General features: G+C 43.1%; 3 protein-coding genes across 6 annotated transcripts; all 3 read right to left on the minus strand.

Moving 5' to 3' along the window:
• Positions 1 to 294: 294 nt before the first annotated feature.
• On the minus strand, positions 295 to 14,963 carry si:dkey-110c1.10 (unconventional myosin-Vb). Its single transcript, XM_061078358.1, has 35 exons — positions 14,937 to 14,963; positions 14,194 to 14,304; positions 13,923 to 14,091; positions 13,071 to 13,215; positions 12,492 to 12,648; positions 12,242 to 12,385; positions 12,035 to 12,116; positions 11,809 to 11,916; positions 11,389 to 11,501; positions 10,992 to 11,260; positions 10,828 to 10,909; positions 10,367 to 10,507; positions 9,967 to 10,098; positions 9,432 to 9,515; positions 9,207 to 9,323; positions 9,025 to 9,122; positions 8,849 to 8,935; positions 7,829 to 8,149; positions 7,555 to 7,711; positions 7,175 to 7,414; positions 6,849 to 7,058; positions 6,154 to 6,247; positions 5,888 to 6,036; positions 5,569 to 5,778; positions 4,932 to 5,032; positions 4,714 to 4,819; positions 4,294 to 4,399; positions 3,879 to 4,004; positions 2,670 to 2,821; positions 2,310 to 2,399; positions 1,938 to 2,049; positions 1,554 to 1,851; positions 731 to 905; positions 550 to 630; positions 295 to 456 (listed from the first exon to the last, which is right to left on the minus strand). The coding sequence occupies exons 1-35, from the start codon at positions 14,961 to 14,963 to the stop codon at positions 295 to 297; spliced, it is 4,956 nt and encodes a 1,651-aa protein (XP_060934341.1).
• Positions 14,964 to 15,489: 526 nt separating this feature from the next.
• mbd3b (methyl-CpG binding domain protein 3b) lies at positions 15,490 to 24,149 on the minus strand. Of its 3 annotated transcripts, none has more exons than XM_061077959.1 (7): positions 24,121 to 24,149; positions 21,099 to 21,258; positions 19,058 to 19,195; positions 18,878 to 18,968; positions 18,150 to 18,327; positions 16,896 to 17,048; positions 15,490 to 16,693 (listed from the first exon to the last, which is right to left on the minus strand). In XM_061077959.1, the coding sequence occupies exons 1-6, from the start codon at positions 24,132 to 24,134 to the stop codon at positions 16,901 to 16,903; spliced, it is 729 nt and encodes a 242-aa protein (XP_060933942.1). In that variant the 5' UTR covers positions 24,135 to 24,149; the 3' UTR covers positions 15,490 to 16,693; positions 16,896 to 16,900. The 3 variants fall into 3 exon arrangements, with proteins under 3 accessions (XP_060933942.1, XP_060933941.1, XP_060933940.1); XM_061077958.1 differs by lacking the exon at positions 24,121 to 24,149 and adding an exon at positions 22,334 to 22,553; XM_061077957.1 differs by lacking the exon at positions 24,121 to 24,149 and adding an exon at positions 22,238 to 22,553.
• Positions 24,150 to 24,599: 450 nt separating this feature from the next.
• Positions 24,600 to 26,887, minus strand: LOC133010337 (cytochrome b-c1 complex subunit 10-like). Of its 2 annotated transcripts, none has more exons than XM_061077881.1 (3): positions 26,752 to 26,887; positions 25,603 to 25,744; positions 24,600 to 24,788 (listed from the first exon to the last, which is right to left on the minus strand). In XM_061077881.1, the coding sequence occupies exons 1-2, from the start codon at positions 26,811 to 26,813 to the stop codon at positions 25,624 to 25,626; spliced, it is 183 nt and encodes a 60-aa protein (XP_060933864.1). In that variant the 5' UTR covers positions 26,814 to 26,887; the 3' UTR covers positions 24,600 to 24,788; positions 25,603 to 25,623. The 2 variants fall into 2 exon arrangements, with proteins under 2 accessions (XP_060933864.1, XP_060933863.1); XM_061077880.1 differs by having other exon boundaries at positions 24,600 to 24,814; positions 26,752 to 26,884.
• Between the last annotated feature and the right edge of the window lie 328 nt (positions 26,888 to 27,215).

Genomic DNA, 27,215 nt, shown 5'->3' on the forward strand with positions numbered 1-27,215 from the left:
TTAAGCTGTAGTTCTACTTTTCTATTTCTGAATATATAAATGCCTAATTCGGGAATTTACCCATTAAAAAAAACTTTATATTCCTTGTCTTCATTAGCATTCATGCCATTTTAAACACCAGTTAGTTAGCTGAGGTGAAATGATTAACAGGTTCATCGGACAAATTAAGGTCCCTGGAAAGATAAATGGAAGAGGAATTAAATTCACAACACACCCTGTTAAAAGTAATCCAATTTCACTAAATCCAATACGTAGGCAGTGACACTGAACCCAAGAGGCCAGACGTCCTGTTTTCTAGACTCTGCGTAGAAAGGAAATCTTGAGGGCGTCTGGGATGACTAACTGCTCAGCGAGGAGCCCGGTGGGAGGCGAGTAGAGGAAAGTGACAGGAAACACTCGCCTCACGTCCAGTAAGAGCTGTGGAGGCTGGGAGTCAGAGCGGCCTTTCAGAAGCCCCTGCAGGCGAGCGAAGATAAAGAAGACCGACATGAGACGCATTACTTCTTAAATGATAATCAAACATGTGACAGCTGTAAATCTGAACTGCACCTGGACAGTACGGATGAAATTCAGTGAGACTCTTTCTTCAAGGTCACTGTGAGGAGTGTAGAGGGTCAGAATCTTCACTATCTGTACAACAAAGATAACACACCAGCAGACAGTTAGACAAAAATATTATAACACAAAAAGAAAACATTTTCTCTTGATAGCAGATGACAGAGAGCCCCACCTGCTGGCTGGACAGTGCACTGCAGGTCTGAACTAGGGCCTGTGCCTCCGCCTCAGTTTTTTTCCCAGTCTGGAGAAGCTGAACTGCCTGGATCAGAGGCTCCAGCGTGGCCACAGCGCCCCCTGCCTGCAGATTACGGCTACGCAGCCACTCCTCCAACAGGCTCACATTGTAGCTGTATGTCAAGAGGAAGACAATAATCCATTATTTCAGCGTTTCAGTCATTTTCAATCACACACGTTGACCCTCACTGGTACCAGCTTTTCACACCTGACCATTTTTGTATTTTTTTTAAGCAAACATCATCTTGGGCTTTAAGAAACCAAGATGGCTATTTGTCACTATTCAGAGATTTGCTGGGTTTCATTTTGTTAGAAAACACATTTTTTATGTTAAAAGCTGTAAAAATATATGAATGTGGACATTTAGGTGGTTAATGGACATAAACAAGACTCTGAAAACGTGAGTTTAGATCCTTTGGCATTGGAAGATATTGTCGCAAGTAGTAGCATGAGACATTATATGAATTAAGGGCAGTATCTATCCATGATTCTTCAGTCGTTGCAGTATATATACAGTATATAAAAGTGTCACGATATGTATATATAAGTTTTGTGGTGATTGAAAAATAATTTATCGATCACAATAAATAATCGGTAAGTTCAGTGTATTTAACACCTTCAAAAAGAAAAAAAGTGTTCTACTTTATATAAACTAGCAACAAACATGTCAGCAAGTTCTCTGTGTAGTCCAAATGAAGTTGCAGTTGACATATTGGGAAATGTTGCATATGTATGTACAGTATATGTGTGTGTATTGATACCGTATTTGCATGCCCCGATTCCAGCAGCACACGTCCTTCCGCAGCAGCAGGCTGTTCAGAGCAGAGGCCGAGATGAGGTAGGTGAGCTGGTGAAAGGCCTGTTCCATCAGCGGTGCGGGCAGAGCCTGATGGGTCATGGCAGCGTGAAGGGCTCCCAGCTCCCTCAGCACCGACGCTATGGTGGGAGCAACACCTGCTGCTGTCCGGGGGTCCGAGCCGGCTCGCTTCCTGGATGCTCCCAACTTCACAGCTGAGCCAGAGAGACCAGGGATGGTTTCAGACTCCAGCATGGCGGGGACTGAGGGAGACGAGATAAGCAGCGTGTGAGTGAACCGGAGAAGCTGAGGCACTAGCATGGGTATCATCCTCAGCGTGTAGTGGCACCTATGATGTTCTGCAGGCGTGTCTCAGTGATGGAGAGGAGCTGCTGATAGGCCTGGATGCAGAGGTCGCTCAGGGCGTGAATCATTGGAGCCAGTTCAGTTGAATCAAGGGTCTGAAAAGTAACAAATACATTCACATCGTAAAATATATTGGGAATTTCTCTGTGAGACCGTGACTTATCCCATCAAGAAAAATAATCAGTTATTAAATATGGTTTTTTACCACTTATTTAAGAAAGTGACAAAATACAGAAAGCAGATAAAAAATATAATTATTAATCTAAAATACACATCATAATCACACATTGAAGTATAAGATAAATATACAACAAATAAATAAAATAAAAAAATAAAAAATGGATGCTCCTCCTGCCTGTTTTGGGGAGTGCTGGGTCAGCAGGTCGTGCAACACACAAACGTTCTTCAGCCACAGAGCTGTCACATCTATATTGTTGTTATGTTTCTGCAGGAACAGAGGAGAGAAGAAGTCATGTTGTCACATGGAAATAAACAGTATACTGGGTTTTGCTGTGGTTTAGTTTCTCCATAGTAAGCAGATTGTTGCAGTTCGACTCACAAGACAAAACTATCGGTGGCGATCACAGGAAAGAGTTTCAAAGTTATCTGTGCCTGTCTCTCTGTGAGTGACAATCTACCTGACGTGACATGACCTGTCCTCACACATTCATCCTCAACCATCTGGTACAGTGAGCAGGTTCAGAGCTCAGGTTACCTTCAGAGCTGCCTTCACAGCAGTGACAGCAGCGCTACAGAGCGAGCGAGCGTGAGTCTGGTCCCTGCTGCAGTCGGCCTGGCGGACACACAGGGAAAGCACGATAGCAGGGAGACCGGGAGGCAGAGACAGGGCGGTGTCCACACGAATGTCTGGACGTCACAGACGAGAGAGAAGAGCACAGTGAACTTGGTCAGGTCATACCTGTCAGACGTGATTTTGTTCTTGTGACTCAAGTACAGCAACACTTCATAGCTATGGTCTCTTGATGTGGTCGGATCAGCGCATACAGGACTGGAATTCAGTCTAATGTAGAGTGTCTGCACAAGCTCATGTGTTCATATTTGAATCACACGTGTGCACAAAAACATATGGACACTCATCTGAGGACAAATCCAGTCACTGAGGCTGATTGAACAAGTTTATCTGAATCAAGGGTCTAAAAGGTACGAGTGCAGTCAAACATTACTTCCGTAAAATGTCTCTTTCATTATCTATAAATGGTAAATAGCTGTATTTATACTTTTCTACTCCTGATGACCACTCAAAGCTCACACACACTCAGTATCATGCCCAAGGACACTTGGTAGGATGGGGGATACACTCTACCTCCTACCAATACCACTTTGTTATTATATTATTATACAATACATTATATATTTTATAATAATTATATATATTATTATACAATTATTATAAGAGTCACAGGGGGCTGGAGGCAATCTCAGACATAAAGTGAAAAGCCAAATTTAAGGTTTGACTTCAAACTGAGTGTGAACGACACTCCTAAGGTTACTGAGATCAAACAGAAAATGTATTGAAACCTTTAATTGATACATCTAATTATGTTTTTGTTGAGCATATTCACAAATCCAAATTTAGCTCATAGCGCTTAGCAGTCTGCACAGGGTGCGACATCCTCTGCTAAGAACCCCCCCACTAGAGTGAAAAAGTACCAACACGATAAATAGAATCAAAAGGGGAAAAATGCAAAAACCTCAGATAGTCAGAAGTGAGGGAATCCCTCTCTCAGAACGGACAGAAGTGCTTTAGATTTCACGGGTAACAGAGCATTCAACATTTCCGAGAGAAAAACTGTGTCTGATATAAAGTGAGCATTTAAAGCATTAATGCACCTTTGATATTCTGGTGAAGGTGTATAAAAAGATGTGTAGATGAAGGTGAAGGTGGGCAGGGGCTCAGTCTCACCTGTGATGAGGTTCTTCATGAGCTTTGCTTCGTCTCTCTTCCTACACTCCAGCAGACCACAGACTGCTGCCGGCTTCGGTTGGAACGGACACGACGAGCTCTCCGCGGTCAAAGCTGATGGAAAAACTGGAAATAAAACAAAACAACTCACAAACCAGCATCGTTGAAATAAATACCAAGATAAACACAATAACTAAAAATTGGATATTTTATCATTTCTAAGTTCATATTTTAACTGTCTGAAAAGTACATTATGCATTATTTTTTTTTTAAGAGCAATATAAGGTAATGCTCCAAATATCGCTTCTTACTCCTTATTAATATAAGATTAAGTTATTCTGAAGATTTTAAAACAAAAATCCCCAAACAAGAATTTAAAATCGTAGACTTTTTCATGGTAGAAATGAGGCATCACCTTGAGTGAGGAGTCGTCTGAGTGACACGGTGCTTCTCAGCTCCTTCAGCTCTCTCCTCAGTCTGACACACTCTTGCTCTCTGGCCTCCAGCAGCTCCTGCAGCTCCTTCAACCACAAACACACACTCACATGTGGGATTCGGGGTTTTATCCAGCGCCCTCGACCCAAGTGACTCGACACGAGTGCAACAGACAAAGAGCTTTAAGTAAAACAGCATTGCCAGCAGGGGATTGTGAGGGCAGCTGCACTCCACAATACACTGACTCTTACATTGTTGACTGGTTATGTAAGAAAGAAATGCTGGGAGATAACAGAAGGAGGTGAGGATGAGAGCATGAGAGCAACAACAGTTCAGGACTCAGTTTATACATAAGCTTTCAACAGAGTCCTTCATGCACCACAGATGGCCACCTCCATACCTGTGGCTGTGATGCAGAGGAAGAAGCAGAGGATGCTTGGTTCCTCAGAGCCTCCAGCTCCTCCTCCCACTGACTGCGCTGGTTACGCAGCTGACTCTCCAGGAACCTGACACCCACAGAGGGCGAGATGAAACAAGAGGACAGAGTTTATCCATCACATATAAATCCCAGCATAAAAACCACAGGGATGAGTCAGTGGTGACAGACGACTGACGGACTTGTTGGCCACTCGTACGGCGTCGTAGGCGTGTGCCAGGTCCTCTCCTCTCATCTTCACAGCCGGGTCCTTGGCCACGTCCATCTTCTCCATCAACGAGTCCTGTCAGAGCAAACAAGAACACAGTGAGAAAAAAGGCCGATTTTTTAGGCCGATGTTGATACCAATATTAGGGATAATTACTGATATACATTTTTAAAATAATTTGCCATGAGGACTAAGATTTTGTTATCAAACCCTTATGAAAGAGAAATTTGTTTAAGGCTTAATAAGTTTTACAGTTTAACCATAAACTTCATAATACAAATACAACCAAATATATATATAACCTGAATAAACTTTTTAAATGTGAGATGTACACTTACTGCCTTGTTTATTCTGTATGCAGACACATAAATATCTGCCAAAGACTCATTTTGGCAGATATTTATCACAATAGAAAAAATCTTTGCACATCTATGAAGTACACTTTTTGCCGGATGAATTTCTATCACCAAAATTTCACAAAAAAATTACAGAAAGTAGGTAGGACTGATACATCGGTCGAGCTCAAACAAATACAACGGGAAAATTTGATATAAGACAAAATAACTCAACAAATATCATTTTGTTTCTCTTTGACTCCTACATCATCTCACCATTGTTGTTTCTGAGCTACACACAGAGAGTGTCCTCTCCCGGCAGGGAGACGTCACGCTGACCCTGCGAACCTCCTCAGGAGAGGGGAAGGCAAACGGGAAGGGTGACAGGGGGAGAGGGGTGAGGGACTGGGGTGACAGTAGGGTGGGTGAGGGAGGCTCAAAGCTCTGACTCTGGGTGGAGTCTGTCCTCCTGTGGCCACTGGTGCGCTGTCATGAGGAGGAAAAATAAACACACTCAGCAACCAAGATGGAGTTTAACACCCAAACTGTGTTAGTGTGGAGTTCTTTCAGTGGGTGGCTCAGTGTGTTTGTGAACCTCAGTGAGCAGACTCATCTCTCGGAGGTTATCGTATCTCTGCTCCAGTCGGGTGAACTCTCTCAGGAGGCCCTGGTACTTTCTCCTCTCTTCATCCAGCTCCACCCTCAGAGCCGCACTCGCCTGGGACACAGCCTGATGGACACACTCTGCACACAAACACACACACACGCACGCGCACACACACACACAAGAAGAGGAAGTATACAGGAAACAGTGTGAGGAGAAAAAACAGAGAGAGTGTATGAAGCTGTAAAGGAGCTCACCTTCTTTAGCTTTTTCTTGTTCAAGTAATCGAGCAGAGAGTTCTTCTCTCTCTTTGCTAAAATCATCTTTTTCTCTCTGCAGCGTTTGCAACTCCTTAAAAAATAAGAAAGAAAGAGAATCAGTGAGTAAAACCTGAATAATTCAATAGAAAATAAGAATGGTGAAATATTCATTACCAGAAAGTGGTGGGATGCAGAGAAGTACATTTACTTTGTTACTGAACTTAAGTAAATTTTTCATGCATCTTTAGTGAGAGAGATTCACTTTCACTCCACTTCTTATATCAGCAAATATCTGAGCCCTCCACTATATTTTATAATGCACTGTGTTACATGTTCACAATGTTTTTATATATTGAAAAATAATCAATAAGGTAAAGGGGATTTGTTCATCGATCTAATCAGAGCGGGAACATAACATTAGGCCCCGCCTCCTGCAGCGGCAGCATCACTGCTGGTAAAACCCCATTAAGAAAAGGTTGAGTCATAATGATTTAGTAGTCTGTTGCATTAGGGAATAGGAGACACTCATCAAAGACTTTTACTTTCAATACTATAAGTCCATTTAAAAGCAAGTACTAACTTACTTTTATCCTGCAGTGGAACAACTTGAGAACATTTTTGTCTATTTGTACTTTTACTTGAGTAATATCACCACTGTTGTTCGAGATGTTTTCTGTCACTCTCTGGCCTACTTGTGTGAGCTGCAGGATCTCCTGAGCAGCTTTGTCCTCAGCTCTCTTCCTCTTCTCTTCCTTCTTCTCACTGATGTCTGAGCAGGGCGGAGGCCTCTCGTGTTTCTGGCTCTCCAGTCTCTGTATGATCAGCCTCAGAGCCTCCAGCTCAGCAGAGGCGGCCTCTCGCTCTGCATGCAGGGTCTCTTTCAGAGCAGCCCTCTCTCTGGCCTGGACACATACACACATTATCATATAATTATGAAATCACATCTCAACGCAGACGTTTTAGAGCTCAAATGGATCCCATCAGTGGATCACACCCAGTCCTGAAACCCTTAGCCCACCTCCTGGTCGGCTCGTAGCTGCAGCTGCATCACTTTGACCTCCATGCCCGTGTTGAGCTCTCGGTACCTCTCCACGGATCGGGCCTCGCTCTTCAGTTTCAGCAGCCTTCTCCTGGCGGCCCTGCGGCGCACGCAGCACTGCATGAACACCACCGCCGCACGCACTCGCCTGTACGCCCGCCTCGCCAACCACCCACGCACTCTCGCCTGAAGCAACACAGTGGCCCGTTCTGCAACCAACTGAGGAGAGAGAAAAGAGTCCAAATGTTTCATCGGTTCAGGTTATGTCCCTGAAGCTTGCTCCTTTCAAAAGATCAAAATAAGAGGCTATAAAACACAGCGCAGATGGACAAGAGGAGGTTTGTTCTGACTGTGCTGACCTGTCTGTATGTGCGGCGTGCCAGTGTGCCCCTGGTGAAGGCCTGGATGGTGATAGTGGCTTGGCGGATCATGAGGAACAGCTGTCGGACCACCACCATGCGGTACATCTTCTGGATCACTAAGGCAGCCTTGGTGTAGCGCAGGGTCAGGGCCAGTCTGTCGCCAATGTGACAAAGAGGCAAATACTACTTAGATAAGTTTTGAGGAAGAACATGTGTGTGATCCAGAGAAAAACAACTTCTTGGATATAGATATAGTTTCTCTCCTCCTCACCGTCTGGCCAGAGCTCCTCTGCTGTATCTCTGTATGGTGACAGTGGCCCAGAGGACCCTGGTGAATCTGATCCGGGACAGCCATCCTCTGACCCGGCTCTGGATGACCACAGCAGCCTCACGCAGCCTCTCGGCCCTCAGCCTCTCCAGGAGAGCCACCTGACCGGCCCTGAAAAACACCTTGGTCTTTCCGAAGCAGTACTGGTCCGGGTCTGAGATGATCTGAGGCAGAGTCCGTTGACACGAGGCCTGCGCCTGCTCCAGACTCTGAGGCCCTCGCAGAAGGACACGGTACCTGCTGAAGAACTCCTCGTACGTCCACCTGGAAAAACAGGTTCAGTTCAGAAGTATGTCCTTTTTTTTCATAATGTGCCTGCATTCAGGGTTGATAATATACAGTCCATTAATAAAGCCCCTATTGACACTATTGTGTTCCCCAGGGACTGTGTTGATTTCACATGGGAGTGATTGAGGAAAAATGGATTATCTAAACTTGAAATCATATTTTTTATCATGAAATCTTTGAAAAATGCCCGATCTCACAATTTTAACGAAAGTGCAACTGCCCTCTAATCTGAATCTGCCCTAAAATGTAACAGGTTCTTTCTTGACCACAACCTTCAATCAACTTTTTGTGGAAAGTTGTTCAGTTGTTATTGTGTAATCTTGCTAACAAACATACAAACCAACCAACAAAAGGAAAAGGGGAAAAACATAACCCCTTGACAAAGCTGCCTGTCTGATCTCAATAGATGATGTGTTTCCAACAGAAAAGGCCTTGTCACCTTTGGTAACCACAGATCGATGAATAACAAGATCACGTCAGGTCGATACCAATCTCTCACAAAGCGAAACATGGTGCTTGTAAGATAAAAACGACATCTAAGAGTTTATTTTATAAACAAAACTTACAAAACCTCTGGCCCTCTGGTGTCTATTTCATTCGTAGGTGACAGTTAATGCCATTTTAAATGCTCAGTTCTGGATGAGAGCTTTGAATGTGTGAGGAAGTCCTCACTACCTGGATGGAAAACCTGCAGCACTGATACGAATGGTCTCCAGCACCCCACAGGCTCTCAGCTGTTGCACTGTCCTCTTGGGGTCAAACCTAACCCGGAGAAGATGTTGTGTGTCATTTAGTGTGTTTCCACATCTTTAACACAAAATACTGCAAACAGTCACAACTGTGAGACTTACATGAACGGCTCTTTGAGGTCGTTGGGTTTGATGCAGCGGACGTAGTGAGGGGTGGTGCTGTTGAGGGTGTCCATCAGCATCTGTAGGGACTGACGGAACTGACAGGCACAAACAACAGACTCACTGTTAACTGTCTGCAGTAGGAAATGGAGTGAAGCATCAGTGACTGAAAAGCAGCTCACCTGGAAGCCCACCGTCAGCCTGTGCTCTCTGGTCGCTCTTTTCCCTGAGCGAACACTCCCATTGGCCACAGAGGGCACGTTCTCCTGCTGCTGGAACAACTCGGCCACAAGCTCAGACTGACACACACACACACACACACACATTCAAACACAAGGGTTATGGATTCACTAGTCACATGCAAAATAAATATATTCATGAAATTTGTCACATTAGCATATATCTACCTGACTCGCTTTCATGATATTAACAAGCTCCTCATAGACTGTGTCTCGATTCTTGTTTAGAAATCCTTCACATTCATACTGCACCTGAAAGGAAATGATACAAACACAGCAGAGAAACACAAATCACTTTCACAGTCATGACGACAGCTTCATCTTCAATAATGGACAGCGATGAATGTTGATTCACTACAGTTCTCATCCAGTTATTATGGTGGCCCTGAGGAACAAATCACACAACATGAACTTCTAACTGCTATATCCACAATGATCGTCAATGATTGGATCTGCACCCTCTCTACTTGTGTTATGATTTGTTGTCGTGTTTTGTTTTTTTGCCATTGTGCTTCTCTAATTATATGTTTTTTCCCTTTACTTGGAGTGTTTTTATTTGCCCTTTTGTTTTCTTATTCGTGTTGTAACTTCTTTTTTACTGCTGTGACTTAACTTTTGCTGTTGTGTTTTCTATAATGTCGTTGTATTAGCTTGAACTATCATGAACTGAATTGCGTGAGGAGTTTGGACCTTCGTCACTCACCAGGTCAGCAAAGTGCAGAACGATGAAGGCGCTGTTTGACATGCGAGGTTTCTGGAAGTGAGGGTGGGGCTTGCTGCTCAGGTGCTGGTCGTACAGCTTCCGTACCCAGCTCTCGTCTGAGCCTTTAGGCATCTGATCATAAACACAGAATATTTTCACAGAGGCCAAAGGGAATTTGTGAAAATTGTCAAACAAAACACCCTCACAATGTTAAAGAAAGTGGAAATAAAAATTCTGATCCTGATCTCATCAAAACTTCATGGGTTCTCTCCTGACCACTATCCTTCACAGTAATCAGACCAGTAGTTTTTGCATAACCCTGATATCTAACGCAGCCGAAAACATAGCCCCCCAGAGGCGAGAGAGAGAGAGAGAGGGAGAGAGAGAAGGCGTGTCTGACCCTGCACTCCTCATCTAACAGATCAAACAGGCCCAGTTGTCCCTCGACGAGGTTGATGCACTGCTGATTGTCACTGAATTCAATCTTGCTCCAGGCCAGCTCCTCCCGGACATACTCCTCCTGCTCCAAGTGAAACACGTGCTGCAGGGAAACACATCAGCTCTTAGAAAAACAGAAAAATATCAAACACTGATCGTGATAGAGAAAGAAGAATAAGACGCAGGTATTGCGAGTGCATTAAACTGTAGAACTGAAGACAGGATTTACACTGAGACAAGTGTCTGCATGTTACATCTGTGACTGACGAATTAAACAGTGTAGGAGTAAGTGATGAAGTGACAGGCTGAACTTAATGAAGATGGTGACAGACACTGAAAATCATTTAGCTGCTGGCAGGTGTGAGTCCAGTGCCTCTGGTTGTAAAAACAATCACACACACAAATCCTCAGTCAGTGGCTTACCCTGTTGAACTGCTGCTGGAGCTTCTCGTTTGCATAATTTATACAGAACTGCTCAAAACTGTTCCGATCAAAGGTCTCAAACCTGCTCCGAGACAAAGACTCGTCAATTCAACTATACACTACATATCTTCTTGTATTTAATGCCACCAAGCCAGATCACTCACCCATAGATATCTAGGACCCCTATGAAGGATCTGGTCTGTCCCCTCTGGGAGCGCAGGGCTGAGTTAAGTCTCTGGACGGTCCATGTGAACAACTGGCCGTAGATGTGTTTAGCCAGAGCATCTCTGGCCTCTGTGGCCTGCTGCCCGGACCTCGGCTTGACCAGCATCTCTCCCCCTACAGCCAGCCTGCGATGACACAGCCAGTGAGCCATCTGAGGTCCCTCAACTCCAAGAAGCTGGGAGAAGACGGCCAGGGAGCGGTCATCTGCCTGGAAGAGATACAGAGAGAGGTCAATTGCTACAGGGATGCACTTAGTGACAGATACATGAGTACAAATGTGTTTAAAGAATAACTGCAGCCTTGTGGGCGTAAGTACAAAAGTAAAAAATTCTTTACATCAATATAACTCTTATCAGAACTTCTCCCACTGGCTTGGATCTTGGCATTTCCCAGGTGTAGAATAGCTGAGAGGATCCTGAAGAGCTCCATCTGCTGGTCAGGCTGAACACCTGCAATTTTTAGAAATACGTCAATCTGTTTTGTTAATTCTACATAATTTAGGATGGTGTGTGTGTGTGTGTGTGTGTGTGTGTGTGTGTGTGTGTGTGTGTGTGTGTGTGTGTGTGTGTGTGTGTGTGTGTGTGTGTGTGTGTGTGTGTGTGTGTGTGTGTGTGTGTGTGTGTGTGTGTACTTGAGGGGGGAGTTTTTGTGTTACATTCTGTTTGTGTGAGATTTATAAATAAAGTCTGATTGATTGATTGATTGATTGGTTGATTGATTGAAAAGGTGCAACGTGTGAATTTAAATACTCCATACCCAGGATGGTGAAAGCATTTCGAGTGCGCTCCAGGTCTAACACATCATCAGCACCAGGAATCTGCATCTCTCCTCCCTGATTGGTGTAGCGGAAATTCTCGGGTGCATCTGGGAAAGGAAGGAAATTTACCCTCATCGCTCTCGGACTGCATGTGACATCACGACTATATACACAGAGTGTTTCATGTGAACGTGGTTCAGAGCGTCGCCTGTGATTCAGTCTCACCCAGTTTGAGGGACCTCATTTCAGGCAGCTCTCTGGAGGCACACAGCTGGTAGAAGATGTGGTAGTTCCTCTCTGAAGAAGCCTTTCATACAAACAAATATCAGATGTATATGTATATGTATGTATATGTGTCACAGAACTCACAGATAGCACCTTTTAACAATATATATGTTAAAAAATAAAACAGAAATGTGAGTCAATGTGTACCTGGAAGACGACCCGTGACTTCTCCAGTAGATACGTCCTCATTTTAGCACCGATGATGTCTCCCTTTCTACCAAAGCCGATCTCGATGTATTTCCCAAAACGACTGCTGTTGTCATTTCGAGTGGTTTTAGCATTTCCAATGGACTGTGGGTAATGACACAAATTATTCGTTTTTTTATTTGATTATTTTATATCTTTATATGACATCCCATACTGTAACTAAGAGTAAGTGACACATTTCCCTCCTCACCTCCATGATAGGGTTAGAAGCCAAGACTCTCTCCTCCACACTGGTCTGCTTGGCTGCTCCTCCGACCACAGCAAAGTATCTCATGGTGAATTTGGCTGAGACAGTTTTTCCTGATCCTGACTCCCCACTGATGATGATCGACTGGTTTTTCTCCTCCCTACCAACATATTTATACATCTCATACACGCTCATATCTGCAGGTTTATCACTATAAGTGATAGAGTGTATTAAATGTTAACATCACAGCTGCAAAGGGCCAACAAACACTCAGTTAAAGGGATGGTTCACTCAAGAATGAAAATGCACTCATTATCTTCTCACCACTATGCTTATAGAGGGGTGGGCGAAGTGTTTGAGTCCACAAAAAACTTATACACAATACAATTGGTGACTGATTCTTCAATTGTAATAAAAACAACAGAAAAAACATTGTGCTGTAAGCCCTGACGTTTCCAGTGTGTTTTGTGGACTCAAACACTTCAACCATCGGCATAGTGGCGAATAGATAAAGAGTGCATTTTCCCTCTTAGAGGAACTATCCCTTTAAAGTCCAATGGGTTCTGATCTTTGAGGTCTGACCTGGTCATGGTGCGGTAGGCCTCCTCTGCCACTGAAAAGATGTGAGGTTCGATGTCGGCCATGTCCTGACCACTGTAAGCATCGATCACCTCCTCTCCGTAGATGTGGAGCTGGTCATAGGGATTAATGGCCACTAAAACGATACCTGAAACATGAGCATCAGCATGAGTGTGGTAATAGATAAACAGTAGAATATATAAACAGAAACAGTCGCCAATCGGGCAAGTATCATTCTGGGTGATGAGAGGAATCGTCTCGCCTCCTAATTTAAACTATTTACAGAAAAAAGATCCAAAATGTCCTTTATTCCACAATGATGAGCTGCTTAAAGGTGCCATGTAAATGTAAGTGTTGGGTATATCTTCATGTTTTTATATTGGTGTGGAAACGCTCTGTGATTATTGAAGCAAAACAACTTCCCTACAGGGACAACTAAAGAATCTATCTATCTGTACTGAGAGGACGTATACATACTACACAATGCACAATGGACAGAGAAGTACAATGTGTATTTACACTTGACCGTCAATGCAGACAAGTGGGATCATCGAAGGATTTTAAGTAAATTTTCTTGACACAACTAGGTAGATGTAAAGAAATCTAAAAGTGTGAGCTGTGGAGCATATTTCTTAGATGTTAAATCATGATCTTAACAGTAAATATGGTCATTATAAGTTATGTGTTTCTAATTATTCAAACAGAAGCACATAGTGGCTTCCCGTTTCTGCTTCTAGCATTTGGCCAGTGCAGGAACACTTGCAGGTACATTGTCCCCATTTCCACTGTGAGAGTCATCCCTAAGATTTCCATCAATCTTCCTCTGTCCTCTGCCTCCATCTGTTCCAGGCTCACCACAGTACGTGTAGATGCTGTTGTAGTCCAGGAATCGAACCCGCAGGTTGTGCAGGACAGCCGGCTCATGGAGGAAGCTGAGAGCCGTGAGATCGTTTTCCCCTTCCAGGATGTCGGGGTTCCCCAACAGTGGGAGATCAGCAGGAGAGCCCACTGGGTAATGCATCTCCTGTCAATGGGAAAGGAAGTCAGAGGTCTATTTTGGGGGAGGGAGACCAGTAAGTACTTTGTGAAAATATTGGAGGGATGTTACAGCTTTCATGTGGGTCACCTTTCCATTAGAGAGCTGCAGCAGCAGATGTTTCTCTCCAGGAGTGTAGTCCTGGAGGAGTTGGGCTGAAACCCAGACTTCATCCGGATCAGGAATCCACACACCAGCCCCCTGAGGAAGAAACAGACAATTGTGATGATAAACTATTAAAATACTGCATTGAATAATAGAAATGGAAAACACATTTGCCATATGTTATAACAACGTGGAGTCCGGAAGAGAAGCATTTTTTATTTCACTCTCTAACACTGTGCAGGTACATGTCACACTTCCTGGCCTCACCCTCACAGATTTGTGACCCATCAGCATAAAAGCCTCCTAAACAGTGTTAAAAATTAACACTAGTCATCCTCCTCTAAATTGCCTACATGGATTAGTTATTATTTACGTCCAACATGTCTAATTCACCAACTAATACGTCAGTTTCAATCCACATTCTGATCAGTACAGATTTATAGATTATTGACCATTGTTCATAGAAATGAGAATAAAAAAAGCAACGTTTTTGCAGATTTTTTAACAGGAAATCTATCAACTATTGGCTGAAGAACACAAATGAAGAAAAGTAATGATTTGGACATTAGGGATAGAGTTTATCAAAATGTATAGAACTGGAAAAGGACTGACAAATACACATCTTACAAAACAGCGGTTGTGTTTGTAATGTATACATTTATGAAGGGTGAATTACTTTAAAAATTCTAAGAAAAGAAAGAGACACACTCGATTACATTCAGTCTTACCTTACTGTAAAGCTCCAGTGTTGCCATATCGACTACTTTTCGACTACTTTAAAGCGTGAGCAGCGACATAACTTTGAAGATCAGAAAGGCAGGAGGTTGACACGAAGACACCGGTGTATCCTCTACTCATCTGCGGAGCCACTGTCAGTGCAGGTGACAGCATTTTGCACTTTGTCCACTTTGCACATAAAAGCATTGGCACTGTCACGTTAACTGTTAATCTGGATGGAGGAGTTTGTCCCTTCTGACTTATTCCTGCAAGGCAGAGGGGCTTTAAGACAGCCCTTCTTAGTGAGGGGGGGGGGGGTCAGATACACCTAAATACAGAGCACATTCACCCGCCTCTTATTTAACAACATTTTAATTCACATGATCCAGATTTTTATTCAGAGCTGCACAAAACTCCCCACACTCAAATATCAGTCCTCTGTGTTTGACTTATCTTGCTGTAGACGTACAAACACACACAAACACATTAATCTTGGTAGAGGTAATAAAATGGTGAATGTAAAGAGACATTTTTAAGAGAGAAAATAAAAACACCAACAGCAGATTTACCGACATACTGACTCATTTTAATAAGTAATACAATCAAATTCATTTCAGCAATCAGCCTGCTGATATCGAAAAGGGAATTTTTAATAATGTGAATCAAATTATTCACCATCAAGCTTTGACATACAGGGAGACAGAATAAAATAAACTATTATTACTCTGATAATAAATGAAAAGACATTAAAACTATAATCTGTCATTTGCTGTCACCAAATTTGCGCATGTGTTTTGCGAGGAGGCAGCACGTGTGTGTGGTAATGTTGACACACAGAAACAAAGCCTTGGCACCTAACAGCAATGTTTACCAACATCACTCAGCACCTACGTAAATATATATTTATATATGATGATAAGAGTTAAAAACAGTAACAGCTGTACTACAGAAAGAGGTTTCAAGTCATTTCTTCACTATTGTGCTCATCATGTTTTCAAATACAGACAAAAGTCAATGACCTCAACGCTTCTCAAATATGACGAGCTTCCTCTTTGGTCGGTACTGAACGTGACTCACAGGGTGACACAGGTGACATGGAGGATATTTCTTTGAGGTAACAATATAAAAGTTGACTCTGTCCCCTCTGATGGATGAACACAAGCTTCAAAGTACATCTGCAGTATGGCCCTGAAGCTGATTCAAGTGAGCTCAAAACCCTCGAAAAGAGGGCTCTCTCTCTGTGTGTCTTATCGAACTATGAATGAAGTGCATCATGGAAATTAAGAGGGAGACGAGCCAAGAATACAAAACATTCATTTCAAATCTGCCCAGAAAAGAAGCATTAACACCCAAATGAACCCTTTGCTGACGTTAAATGTTTGGAAATGACCTGATTGTCGCAAAAACTACAAACCCACTCAAAGCCTTCTACTAAGAAGTATGCACATGATCATCAACAATGGAATTTGACACTGTAGATAAGTTATTAAGAATATTTGCCAGTTCAGTTGAAGTCAATTTAAAAGAGAATCATTGAGTATATTTCAATGGCCGTTGGAGTCAGCGAATCCCATCCAGAGGAGTTAATGCTGAATGGGCGCATTAGAGACTCAGTTCTTTAGGCTGTTCTGGAGGGAATCAGGTTCATGTTGGTACTGGGGCAGGGGTCTTCATGGCTGGACTGGTGAAGGGCTCCTACTCTTCATAGTCGTGTGTGTGTGTGTGTGTGTGAAGCCGTTGAATGAACCGAACCAGGCTTTACAAAACCCTAAAAGGAAAAGATATCAACAATTAGGATAGATCTCAAATAAAATCATTTTAACTCAGCAAATGGCAAGAAACAGAAGTAGAAACAGAAAAATACATTCAGATCTTATTTATTGTCCTTTGTGTCCCAAGTGGAATAAAATCACAAGCTCACAAATTTTCCGTTATTTTATTTGATGCCATGTACTCGTCCCCTGACCGACCTGTGCTATGCGCTCTCCATGTCTTCGCTGCTGTTGCCCTCATCCTTCAGAGACTCCCCCTGGTTGGCAGACTCCTCGACGTGGGCCATCATATCAGCCATCAGCGCCTCCTCCAGCCTTTTCCTCACACTGTACACCAGCTCCTCCTGTTTCCTACACACAAACACAACAGGAAGCTGTTACAGTTGGCAGTTACAGCTGCTCATAACATCCACAGAATCAGCACACAGCAGATGGTTTTTACAGAGAGCCGGGTCACTTGTTATGGAATCTGGAAATTTTCAAACAGAGACCAGCCTGTCATCTTTGGGCAAAATACAAATTTTCAAATTTGGCAGATATTTTAATTATTTCTTTACCATTTTACCTCAATTTAGGAGGGTATAGTTTCACCTCTGTATTTCCTAATGTATTTTCATGAAACTTTGAATGATGGAACAACATTGCCAAGAAAGAAGTCATACTATTTTGGCACGGATCCATACTAAGAGGCAAATTCAGGAAGTTGTATCACTCTTATGAAAATGTTGTTCTTTTGACATATTCACCAATTGCACCTGTGTAGACAGCGGATATCTGGGCCAAAACTTTGTCATCCGTTTGCCGTACACAGTTTACAGTCCGACAAGAACGTTTCTCCTCACAAAACACAAACAGCAATACTTTTTGTTTTAAGTCCAGACAACATTTTGGCTGATCTCTATCGACACGTGAATGCAAATAAAATTAAAGGTTATAGTCGATGCATTTTGGTCAATGTGTTCCCCCTCTTTTGCGCTCCACACAGACTGTTAACGGTTAATTTGCTCCAGATCCAAGTAAAAATCTGGATCTCACGGATTTGAATGTGGTTTCATAAGGGGTGCAGGCTTTTCTCAGTCGGTAGAGAAACAAATTGGGCTACCTGTTACCACCCTTAATGTGTTGCTGAGAAGATGTGGATTCAGCAGGAAATGAACTGTTAATATATATCTTCAAAAAATGTTCACAACTGTGTCCCAACAAACATGAAGGACTTTGTGTAGTGTGGAGTTTAAGGGGTCTGTTGGGCCTTGGTTGAAGTGTGATTGCCATTATGGTTATAGTGGGTGTTTCGCTTTGACCAACAGAAGTCAATACCACAAAAACAGATATGACAGTCAATCTACACAAGAAGTGACAAGATCTTAGCACAATTTGTTACACAACTGTTTCCTTGGCCCACATTCCAACAGATGTTCAAACTGTGTAGAGTTGTGTTCGGTGACCGCCCACCTGATGTCCTCATCGGTGACAATAAAAGCTTTGCATAGCGGCTGTGCCGTGTTGAGCCACACTCCCGGGTTCTTCTCTACAGCTGCAGACAGCTGGCCGGTGATGGGAGCGGCGCTGGTGTGAAGCGCGCTCGCAATGGCCGACAATAGAGTCTTATCTGAGCAGCCGGGACCAACACCTGAGAGAACAACGGAATAATTATCAGATTTTTTTTTTTTTTTTTAAACATGTACGTTTCTTAAAACTCCACTCGGATTTAGTGATATCATAGACATAACGGTTTCTGAAAAATCTGCTAAAAGCTACTTGAATCTGTAACTCCCGACTATATTTTCATTAATTTTTTTTGTTGAAAGACAGCTTTAGAGTATTTAGCCTAGATAAGACAAGTATAAAATGGGGAGACAGAGCCGGGGAGATGTGCAGCAGCAGGTCGGGTTCAAACCCAACCTGCAGCCGATGTGGAGCACCAGCTAATCAGGTGAGCTATAGGCCGCCTCCGACTCTATATTCTAAAAGCATTGCTTAACTCTGTAATACTCATTTTACTTGGTATTCAAACATCCTTGTGTTTTTAATACTCTTATATGCTCATGGCTTCATGCTTACTCTGGTGCAGCATTACCCTTTAATATAACCTTATGAATACATTTAATTAAACAATTATATTAAAAACACACTTAAATGATATTTAAGGAAAATAAACAATGTGTAATTGGTGTATTTACCTTGCAGGCCTTTAGGCAGTTCCATTGTTTTCACCAGCTCCTCTGCAATGTCATAAGCATTTAGACCTCCGAGTTTCTTCTCCCAGAAAAGCTGTGAACAATAAAACAGTGACAGTCAGAAAACACATGTCTCCGGTTTATGTGGGAAGATGTTAACTGTGACGGACAGATGCTGTGTACCTGTCTGGGCTGGTCCACGGCTTTCTGAGGGTCCGTCTTCACTTTGTTGCTGGGATGGTTGGTAACCTTGGTAACAGGCTGCTTAAAGATGGAGGCCGTCTGTCTGACTGGCAGTGATGTGTTCAAGTCAGGTTTTCCCTTCAAAGACCCAAGGGCAGGATGGACAGGAGAGAAAACACACGTGCACCAGGTTATTTTAAGACCACATGAAGCCATTCAAACGAGAACAAAGCTTTTGCTGCGTCTGTGGATTTAAGAGTTGACTGAAGTGAACCAGTAAATAAAAGAAACTGGTTTGACTGTGGCCCTGTAAAACAAAGGTTCACTGCGTGTTTGAAAAAAAATGTAAAAGCCACTTTTGGTTTGATTTGAATTAAGTATTTTTAAGTTATGGTACTATTATCAAGTTCTATTTTCAATATAGACCTACTTCTACACTAGAGCCTTTCCGGTTCTGGTTTTTAGCTAACTTTGTAGCTGTTTAAAATACGGCACCAGCAACAATCAGCCCGAGAAGATTTTCACCTCTATTTACACTAAATTATTGTTTCTTGTTGACGTTGAACATTTTACCTGTAGAGTTGAAACTAAAACCATGTTTTCCAACTAGAGTTAAAACACAACTCCACCTGCTGAAAGTAAAGGCAGTGTACAATATAGCTCCTTCTTTCACTTATGCTGCTTTCAGATATGCGCTGAATTCCAGACATTCTCCTGAAACTTTCAGAGGGGGCTGTATGTGAGGACGCAGATATACAGTAAGTCAGCTGATCCCGACAATCTCTCCGAGAACCTTCCAGCCTCCCCTCGTAAAAACTCCAGAAAATGTAGAATGGGAAGCCCTTGAGAGAATACAGCAGGAAAATGTCCTGAAAATGTCCAGAAAGAGTGGGGGTGCTGGGGGCGGATGCAAAACTGAAAAAAGCTAAACAAAAAGAAAACAAACATCTCAGGATGAAATGTAAGTGTCATACACGTAGAAGACACCAAAAAGATATAAAACTAAAAAGACAAGAAGAGTCCATATGACCCAACGCTGCAGTCGATGTGATGTTAACAAAAACAACTCTTTTACGCAGCAGAATAGATACTTTATGTTCTGCCTCCTGCTCCACAGGTGTCACTCCTCGCCTGAATGTTTCACACATTTTCCTGCTGTTGTGAAGGAGACTGACTCGAACAATCTCCTGCTGCGTTCTTCAGGTGTCAAAAGCAACTCCGGAAAATGTCCAGAACCGATTGTCTGCACATTTTCCAGAAGCAATGTTTGCAATGGCTTCACTCACTTAATATTTTACTCTGTAACTAGCGGTAAAAATTAAAATGTGTAGGTGTAGTGCTGCTACATGTTATTTTTGCATCTATTAAAGTATTGTTCCACGCCATGGATGACTTTCTGCTCCACACTTGGACTTCCTATGGTCACTATATAGTAAACAGAGTGTAATATGAACATAGGTCCTGTTCAGACCTGGTATTAACATCCGTCATCTGAACACAAGTGGACAGCACTAAGTATATGTTCACACCTGACATTGAAATGAATCCGCTAATGTAAGTGCTTTTGATTGGATCTCACTTGCCCGCTCTATAGGCAAATAACACGTAATTTGGGTTCGCGAAAACTAAATTAGGTTGTTTTCACCCAGTCTGAGTTTATAGATGTGGCCACTGTGTTTGTATGTGTGTGTGACGATGTCAGGAGGAGCTGGATGAAACTTGTGTAACAGCTGTGAAGAAAGATTACACCAATTTGAGAAGTATCAGCGATTATGTGGGGATTAGTGTTGTTATTGTGGACGTGGCTACAAACAAAAAAGTGTATGGATACCGAGCAGCATGAAAATAGAGACATCAGCCGAGTGAGTGGTCCCTCATGTGTGGCTCAGGATGCTCTCACGCAGCAGGAAATATAATGCCACATGCATCCCAGAACCCTCCTGAATGTGGTCTTTGAGACCTGAACCTGGATCTGTCCACTAGTGATCGGATCCCTCAGGTCACAGGCGTCCCATGTGTCTCACGGTCAGTTTGTTCTCACCTTGTTCTGGTTGTTGTTGTCGTATCGCAGCCTCTGGCGGTTCTTGTTCAGCTTGCTCATGAGCATCTTCCCCGTGCGGAAGTCGAAGGAGCTGAGGTCCATCTGGTTGCCAAGGTAACGGGCCAGCTGAGGCTTGCTCCGAAACTTCTTCCCGGAGGGACTGGTGGAGGAGAGGCAGTGGACAGGACATGAGAAAAACCACTCCACTCACCACAACCGTCACCATGTAGCCACAAGTACAAGACAGGTCAGAACAGAACACAAGACACACACACACAAAACCACACAGAGAACAGAACAAGGATGAAGGCACAACAGACAGATAAGTAACAACAACATGCAACAAGTCAGAGCACAACCAGAGCACATCCAAATGAGAGATGAGACTGAACCCACATCACACCGCGCTGCGAAATGGAAGCAATCTGAAAAAACTGAGGCCCTGATCTGAATTAAAAGCTCGTTGGTAGCATGAGGAGCAGACATGAGTTTATATAGAAATATCCAAACACGATGTATAACCTGTGAGTGTCTGTGAGTTAACATGACAAGATCAACACACATGTCTGGATGGAGACACTGTGGGAGCATCTTTCTCGGTTTGTTGTGGAACCCGAGCAACACAGCTGCGGGTGGACAGGTGCCAGGGCGTCATGCAGATGTGTGTTACATCACCACACAGGAAACAGCAGGAGGAGTGAACACAGGTCGCCTACCACAGACTATACAACCGACCCGCCTCCCCCCTGTCCTGCCTCTGCTCCTCATCGTGCTCCTCTCCTCTGCTAAATGGAAACAAATCTGGCGTCGTTCATTCACTTCAATGGCAGATCAGTAAACACACAAGACGGGTAATGACACTGGGCTGGTTCCTGTGTGAGTCATCGGAGGCCTCGTCAGCTGCTGCCGGTGAGCCCGGGTCAGTTCGCTCCTCCTCCCGGCGGCGGAGGCAGAGGAGCCCGGCCCGTGTGGCCTCGCAGCCCGGCTCCGTCTCCCTCCGCCTCCTCCTCCCTCACATCCCCAAACTTTATACCGACCCGCCACCCACCTCCTCCTCACACACCTCCTGCCCCCCCACCACACACCTCCCCTCCCCACATGAAGTTTCTCTTTACGAGCCCCCCGGTTCGTTTTAGTACCTAAAATAATAGACATCGCTTTTTCCAGCGGACAAACCCGACTTTCTGGTCACTTCTTCCATTTTCCAGCCCTTGGGGAGAGCAGTGCAATCCCACCTTTTCTTCTCCATTTCCCCCGCGAGCAGCCTATTAATCCACTGAAAAGTTACAGCGGGAAGCGACGCCGCTTAACTACGTGTAGCTGTCGGTCTACTTTAGAGGAGAAGGACAGGCCTATCGCTCCTCACGCTTTTGTTTCGACCATATTACAACATGCGTCCCCGAAACGAGTTCTGTCCGCCGCCAGCGACGTCTCCTCTTCCCTTTGTCGTTTCGCAGATCGCTCCGCCGCCGAACCTCGGCCGCGTCACTACCCCGCCTCGCTACAGCGGCCGCGAGGGGCCACATCCGCGAGGAAAACAGGGGACGTCGCCGCTGCGTGAAGACAGCGCAAGTGACAGGAAGTCACTGGGTGTTGGATTTCAGAATAAAATATTAGTCGTCACCAATCAGAGCTGGATTAGGGTTTTTAGTGCAAAGTATTTTCTTTGATGTTTAGCGCATTGGACGCATATGAAGAGGTATGAAGCAGATTAACAAGCAAGTATTGTCGTCATGAACCACAGTCTGTGGAGTTATGGCATCACATGAAGACTAAAGATCAAGTTCCTGTCGTCTAAATGTTTTAAGCAATCAGATGTACCTTGCAAATTAGGTATAATCTTGAAGCAATTTACCTCAGCAAAAAAAGCTTTATGAAAAACGTGCAGAAAAGTATAATTATGCAAGAAAACTAATTTTCATCAATGTTTTAAATATTTATAATAATAAAACTCTAAGGTAGATGTGTAAGATTCAATAATAAACTTGGATTTAAAGCAAATCTGGTTGGGTCAATTAAAACACTTGATAATGATATATCAAATCATATTTTATTATGTCACTTTGAATCAATTTGAGCTTGAAATTTAATGGTTGACTTGGGAAGATATTAAAGTTAGTATCTTCAGTTGATGTCACATACTGTGTTGAATTTAAAATATATATCAATGCTTTTAGACATTTGTTTAGGTTTTATTTCTCCGTTTAAACTCTTTAGCTTAATCTCAACACAACGGGGTCGGGCAGAATGTAATACCCTCCACAACCATTTTGGGTCTTGGTCTTTTATTCTGAAATGGCCTAACGGAAGTGCTAATTTACCTCCTGTTTAGCTTGACGCAGAGTGCTACCTGCACAGCGACGTTAACCTATGGGAAACATAAATCAGGCTGCAGCTGCAACTAGACCGTAAATAGCGACGAAACACAGATGCGGTGGCAACGATCACACGTGTAGCAGAATCATTCAAATAACCGGATGTAGTAAAAATATAAACATTCACCTGCAGCGGCTTCGAACTGTTGAAAAAAAAGCCTAAAAAGTTCATGTTGGTGAGCGGAGCCGCTTCACCTCGACAATCCCCCCCGATGTCAGCCGGCGGTCTGGAGCCGGCTTTTATGAATGGACCGAGTGGAGCTCATCGATTAAACACAGACACCATTTTAAGGCAGCATGTCACACATCTACAGTGTTCAGCTGCAGGAAACATCCGATCTGCGTCCGAGGCTTGAAAACCTCACGACGGAATACAAACCTGTCGACGCAGTGCACCGACTCCATGCTCCGTCCAACATTAGCTGTGGATATGAGGCATATTAAAGACAGAGAGGCAACAGAAAACACACACACACACACATCCCGGCTGCAGAGCGCTGCTGTCTGCCAAAAGCTGCGAGACCACCGAGAGCATTTTTAGTCTGATCGATGATAAACATACTTTGTTATGCAGACGACCCTCCACTTATCAAAGGCTACAAACATCTCTGTCCGCGGGTTTCTCGCCCTAATGATGGGGTACTTACTCGTTTTTATCCATCTTGAAGACACTATCTCGTTTTCTCCCTCTCGCTATGTTAAATCCCTTCTCCCCTCTCCTCTTTCAGTCCCCTCCCCCTTCGATGGGAGAAATGAAAGACATTATCCACGCAAATTTCGCAGCCAGCCGCAAAAAATTAGCCTAATGTCAGATTGAAAATGGCCTCAGTGTGCAGCTGTAGGCTTGTTATGACTTTTTATTCCATATTTGTAATCATGCACTATTGGTGAAGTATATATTCAGATACTTTACGAATGCATTGTCTTCATTTCATCAAATATTTCACAATAACAATTTTGACAAAACAAACAATCGTGAACAGTTTGCATAGATCACATCTACAGAGCCACTCCTTCAAAATCACCTCAAACAAAAAAAGGGATATGTGAGCTGATTTATGTGAACACAGTTTTAAAAATAGCATCGACAGTTGGAAATTTGAAGGAGACAAAAATGGACACAATGTAGAACATTAAAGCTTTATTCACATTTAATAATACTGGAAAATGAATTTCCACAGATTGCGTCCCGAAGTCCACCTCCTTCCTAACAAGTCCCCAGAGACTGATGGCTGAGCCAGGGTCGTCCTACTTAAGTTTTTCGATGTGCAAGCAATCCACCCATATACTGTATGCCCATTCCCAAGCTCTGGTCCTGCAGGCGGAGACACAGCCCAGTCACTAGTTCAACAATGAAACAAAATGTACAGCACAACACAAATCAGTTTGAATGTATGAGAAGCACATCCTTCCTGTCCCTGAGGCTGGGAACCTGTTTCCCGCTTCACAAACTTCCTCATCTGACATAAGTGAACAGGTTCAGGTGGTACCATACCCAAAGGTTTCAGGGGGTGGGGGAAGAGAGATATGTAGCTTCCAACAGGGATATAATATCTGTAATTATATCAATGATATAATGGATACTGTTAGGCATTTAGGTCACAATATTGTATTATACTGATTTTTGTCTGCTAACTATAAGAAAACACTAATTGTGATATCCACAGTATTGTCTTAATATAGATAATGTACAGAGTCACACTTATTTACTCATCATTTCAGTATTTCAATCAAGATTTAATTGCAACATCACTATAGTTCACTACACTTGAATTCTGCTTAAGGCATATAGTCTTATCTTTTTTTTATCTTTGTCGTTCACTGACTTTGTAAAGCTCTAGATTAGACAGAAGCATAAAGCCTGTCTGATGACAGGTGTCCTGCTCTCTGTGGCCTGTGTTCCCAGCCTGTGGAAAACACTGCAGATGTCTGAGGCATCTCTGACCTCACTGTCTGCGCAGATGCAGTTTAGCACCTGTCATGCCCCCCCCCCCCTGTGTCTACACCTGTCGCTTTCTTATCTGGAGTGCATGGGTGTGGCTAAAGCTAACGGGCAATCCAACTAAACAAAGTGTGCCACAAAAAAAGCTCAGTTGCACACGTGCTGGTCACATTGGCAGTGGACTCACATTTTAGAGTTGTGCGAGACTTTATTCATCGTCGCTGAACTTCCCTTTAACGTACGGCACATAGTCTAGAAACAACCGCCAGTCTGTGAAGTGGATCAGAGCCACACCGCCCACTGCTCCCCAGGCAACCATGTTAGGTACCCTAGAAGAAAGATAACATGTGACATATAAATGAAACAAGAAATCATACAAGAAATAGACTATAATGCAAATATATATACTGCATAACTGCTTCTTGTACGCATAAATATTTTACAAAATACACAGTATTTCTAATGACATTCGTTAGGTTCAACATCTTCTAAGTCTAGACACAAACCCCAAATGACATTTTAAAAATCGTAATTAATTTCCTGAAGATAATTAAATTCAGGAAATGCAATTCAGTGGTTGTGAATCTCATACTTTATGTTGCTGGTGATTACTAATGATCAGAATCAAAAAAACATTTTTATCCATCCAGCTGTGTATTTAAAAAAAAATAGAAAAACGTTTAATAAATTGCTGACAAAAGTATGAATTAATCTGACATTAATCAAAAATGTTTCTGATCAGTAAGAATAATTTGCCTTTAATTATGATATAATCTTATCAATGTCTAGTCAGCAATGGTTGACCTACTTTTTTGCAAGGTCAGTGAGATCACTGTGCTGCCAGTATGCATATACAGAAACAAGCTGTTTAAGAGAGAATGCATCTATTGGACTATTTTAATACTATATAATCAAAATACTTTTTTTTAAGATACTCACACTGTAACTTATAATTCACTGCAGGTTAGAAAACATCAATCGAATGATGATTCAGGGGACAAGTTTATTGACAAACAGTTATGTGCTGAACTAGGGTTGAAATTTTCGACAGGGCAGACACAGCTGTGCCTGACTAAAACCTGCACGATCATATCGATATAACTCGTCTCCTTCACTGGTTGTTCACTCGTCAACACGGGGACGCTAACAAGCGATGCTAACTAGTGCAGCTAGTAAAGCTTATAGGACATAAAAGGACAGGCGAAGCTAATGTCGACTTATAAACGTCATGCAGAAGGACACGGGGGCGTAGCCTGTTTGTTTACAACACGATGGAAATTAATAAAAAAATCTATTTCCAGTGCTGGTTAGCTCCCGTGTTGTGGCCGAAACTCACCACGTCCTCAGGATAGTCATGTACTTGGCACCGATGAACTTATTGAGTATTTTCTGGACCATCCTGACCTTCTCTCTCCGGCGCTGCTTCCCTCCAGGCACTGTGGACGGCTCTGAAGGACCCCGGGCTGCCTCCGCTGACGCCTGACTCAAATGAGCTGCGCGGTGTGTGCGTGCGGCAGCTCAGGGTCGTTTCAGGCCACACTCCGAAAAAAAGAAAAAGGATCTGTGTTTACGACACAGACCTTTGGCAGCCATCCGCCTACAATTAATACTCCAGTCCTGCGCCATGTTGACTTCATGAAATCAATTGTATTAGCTGGTATGTCTGCTTGGATTGAATGTGGTGCCTTGGTTTCATATTCATAAAGCTGACACGTGCATTAGTTATTTATTCGGCGGCCAGCAATAGAAAATATGAACAAATTCATCTTCCGCACTACAGTAATCCCTTTATTACAATGT

The sequence above is a fragment of the Limanda limanda genome, chromosome 9 (genome assembly GCF_963576545.1).
Source record: "Limanda limanda chromosome 9, fLimLim1.1, whole genome shotgun sequence".
NCBI lineage: Eukaryota > Metazoa > Chordata > Actinopteri > Pleuronectiformes > Pleuronectidae > Limanda > Limanda limanda.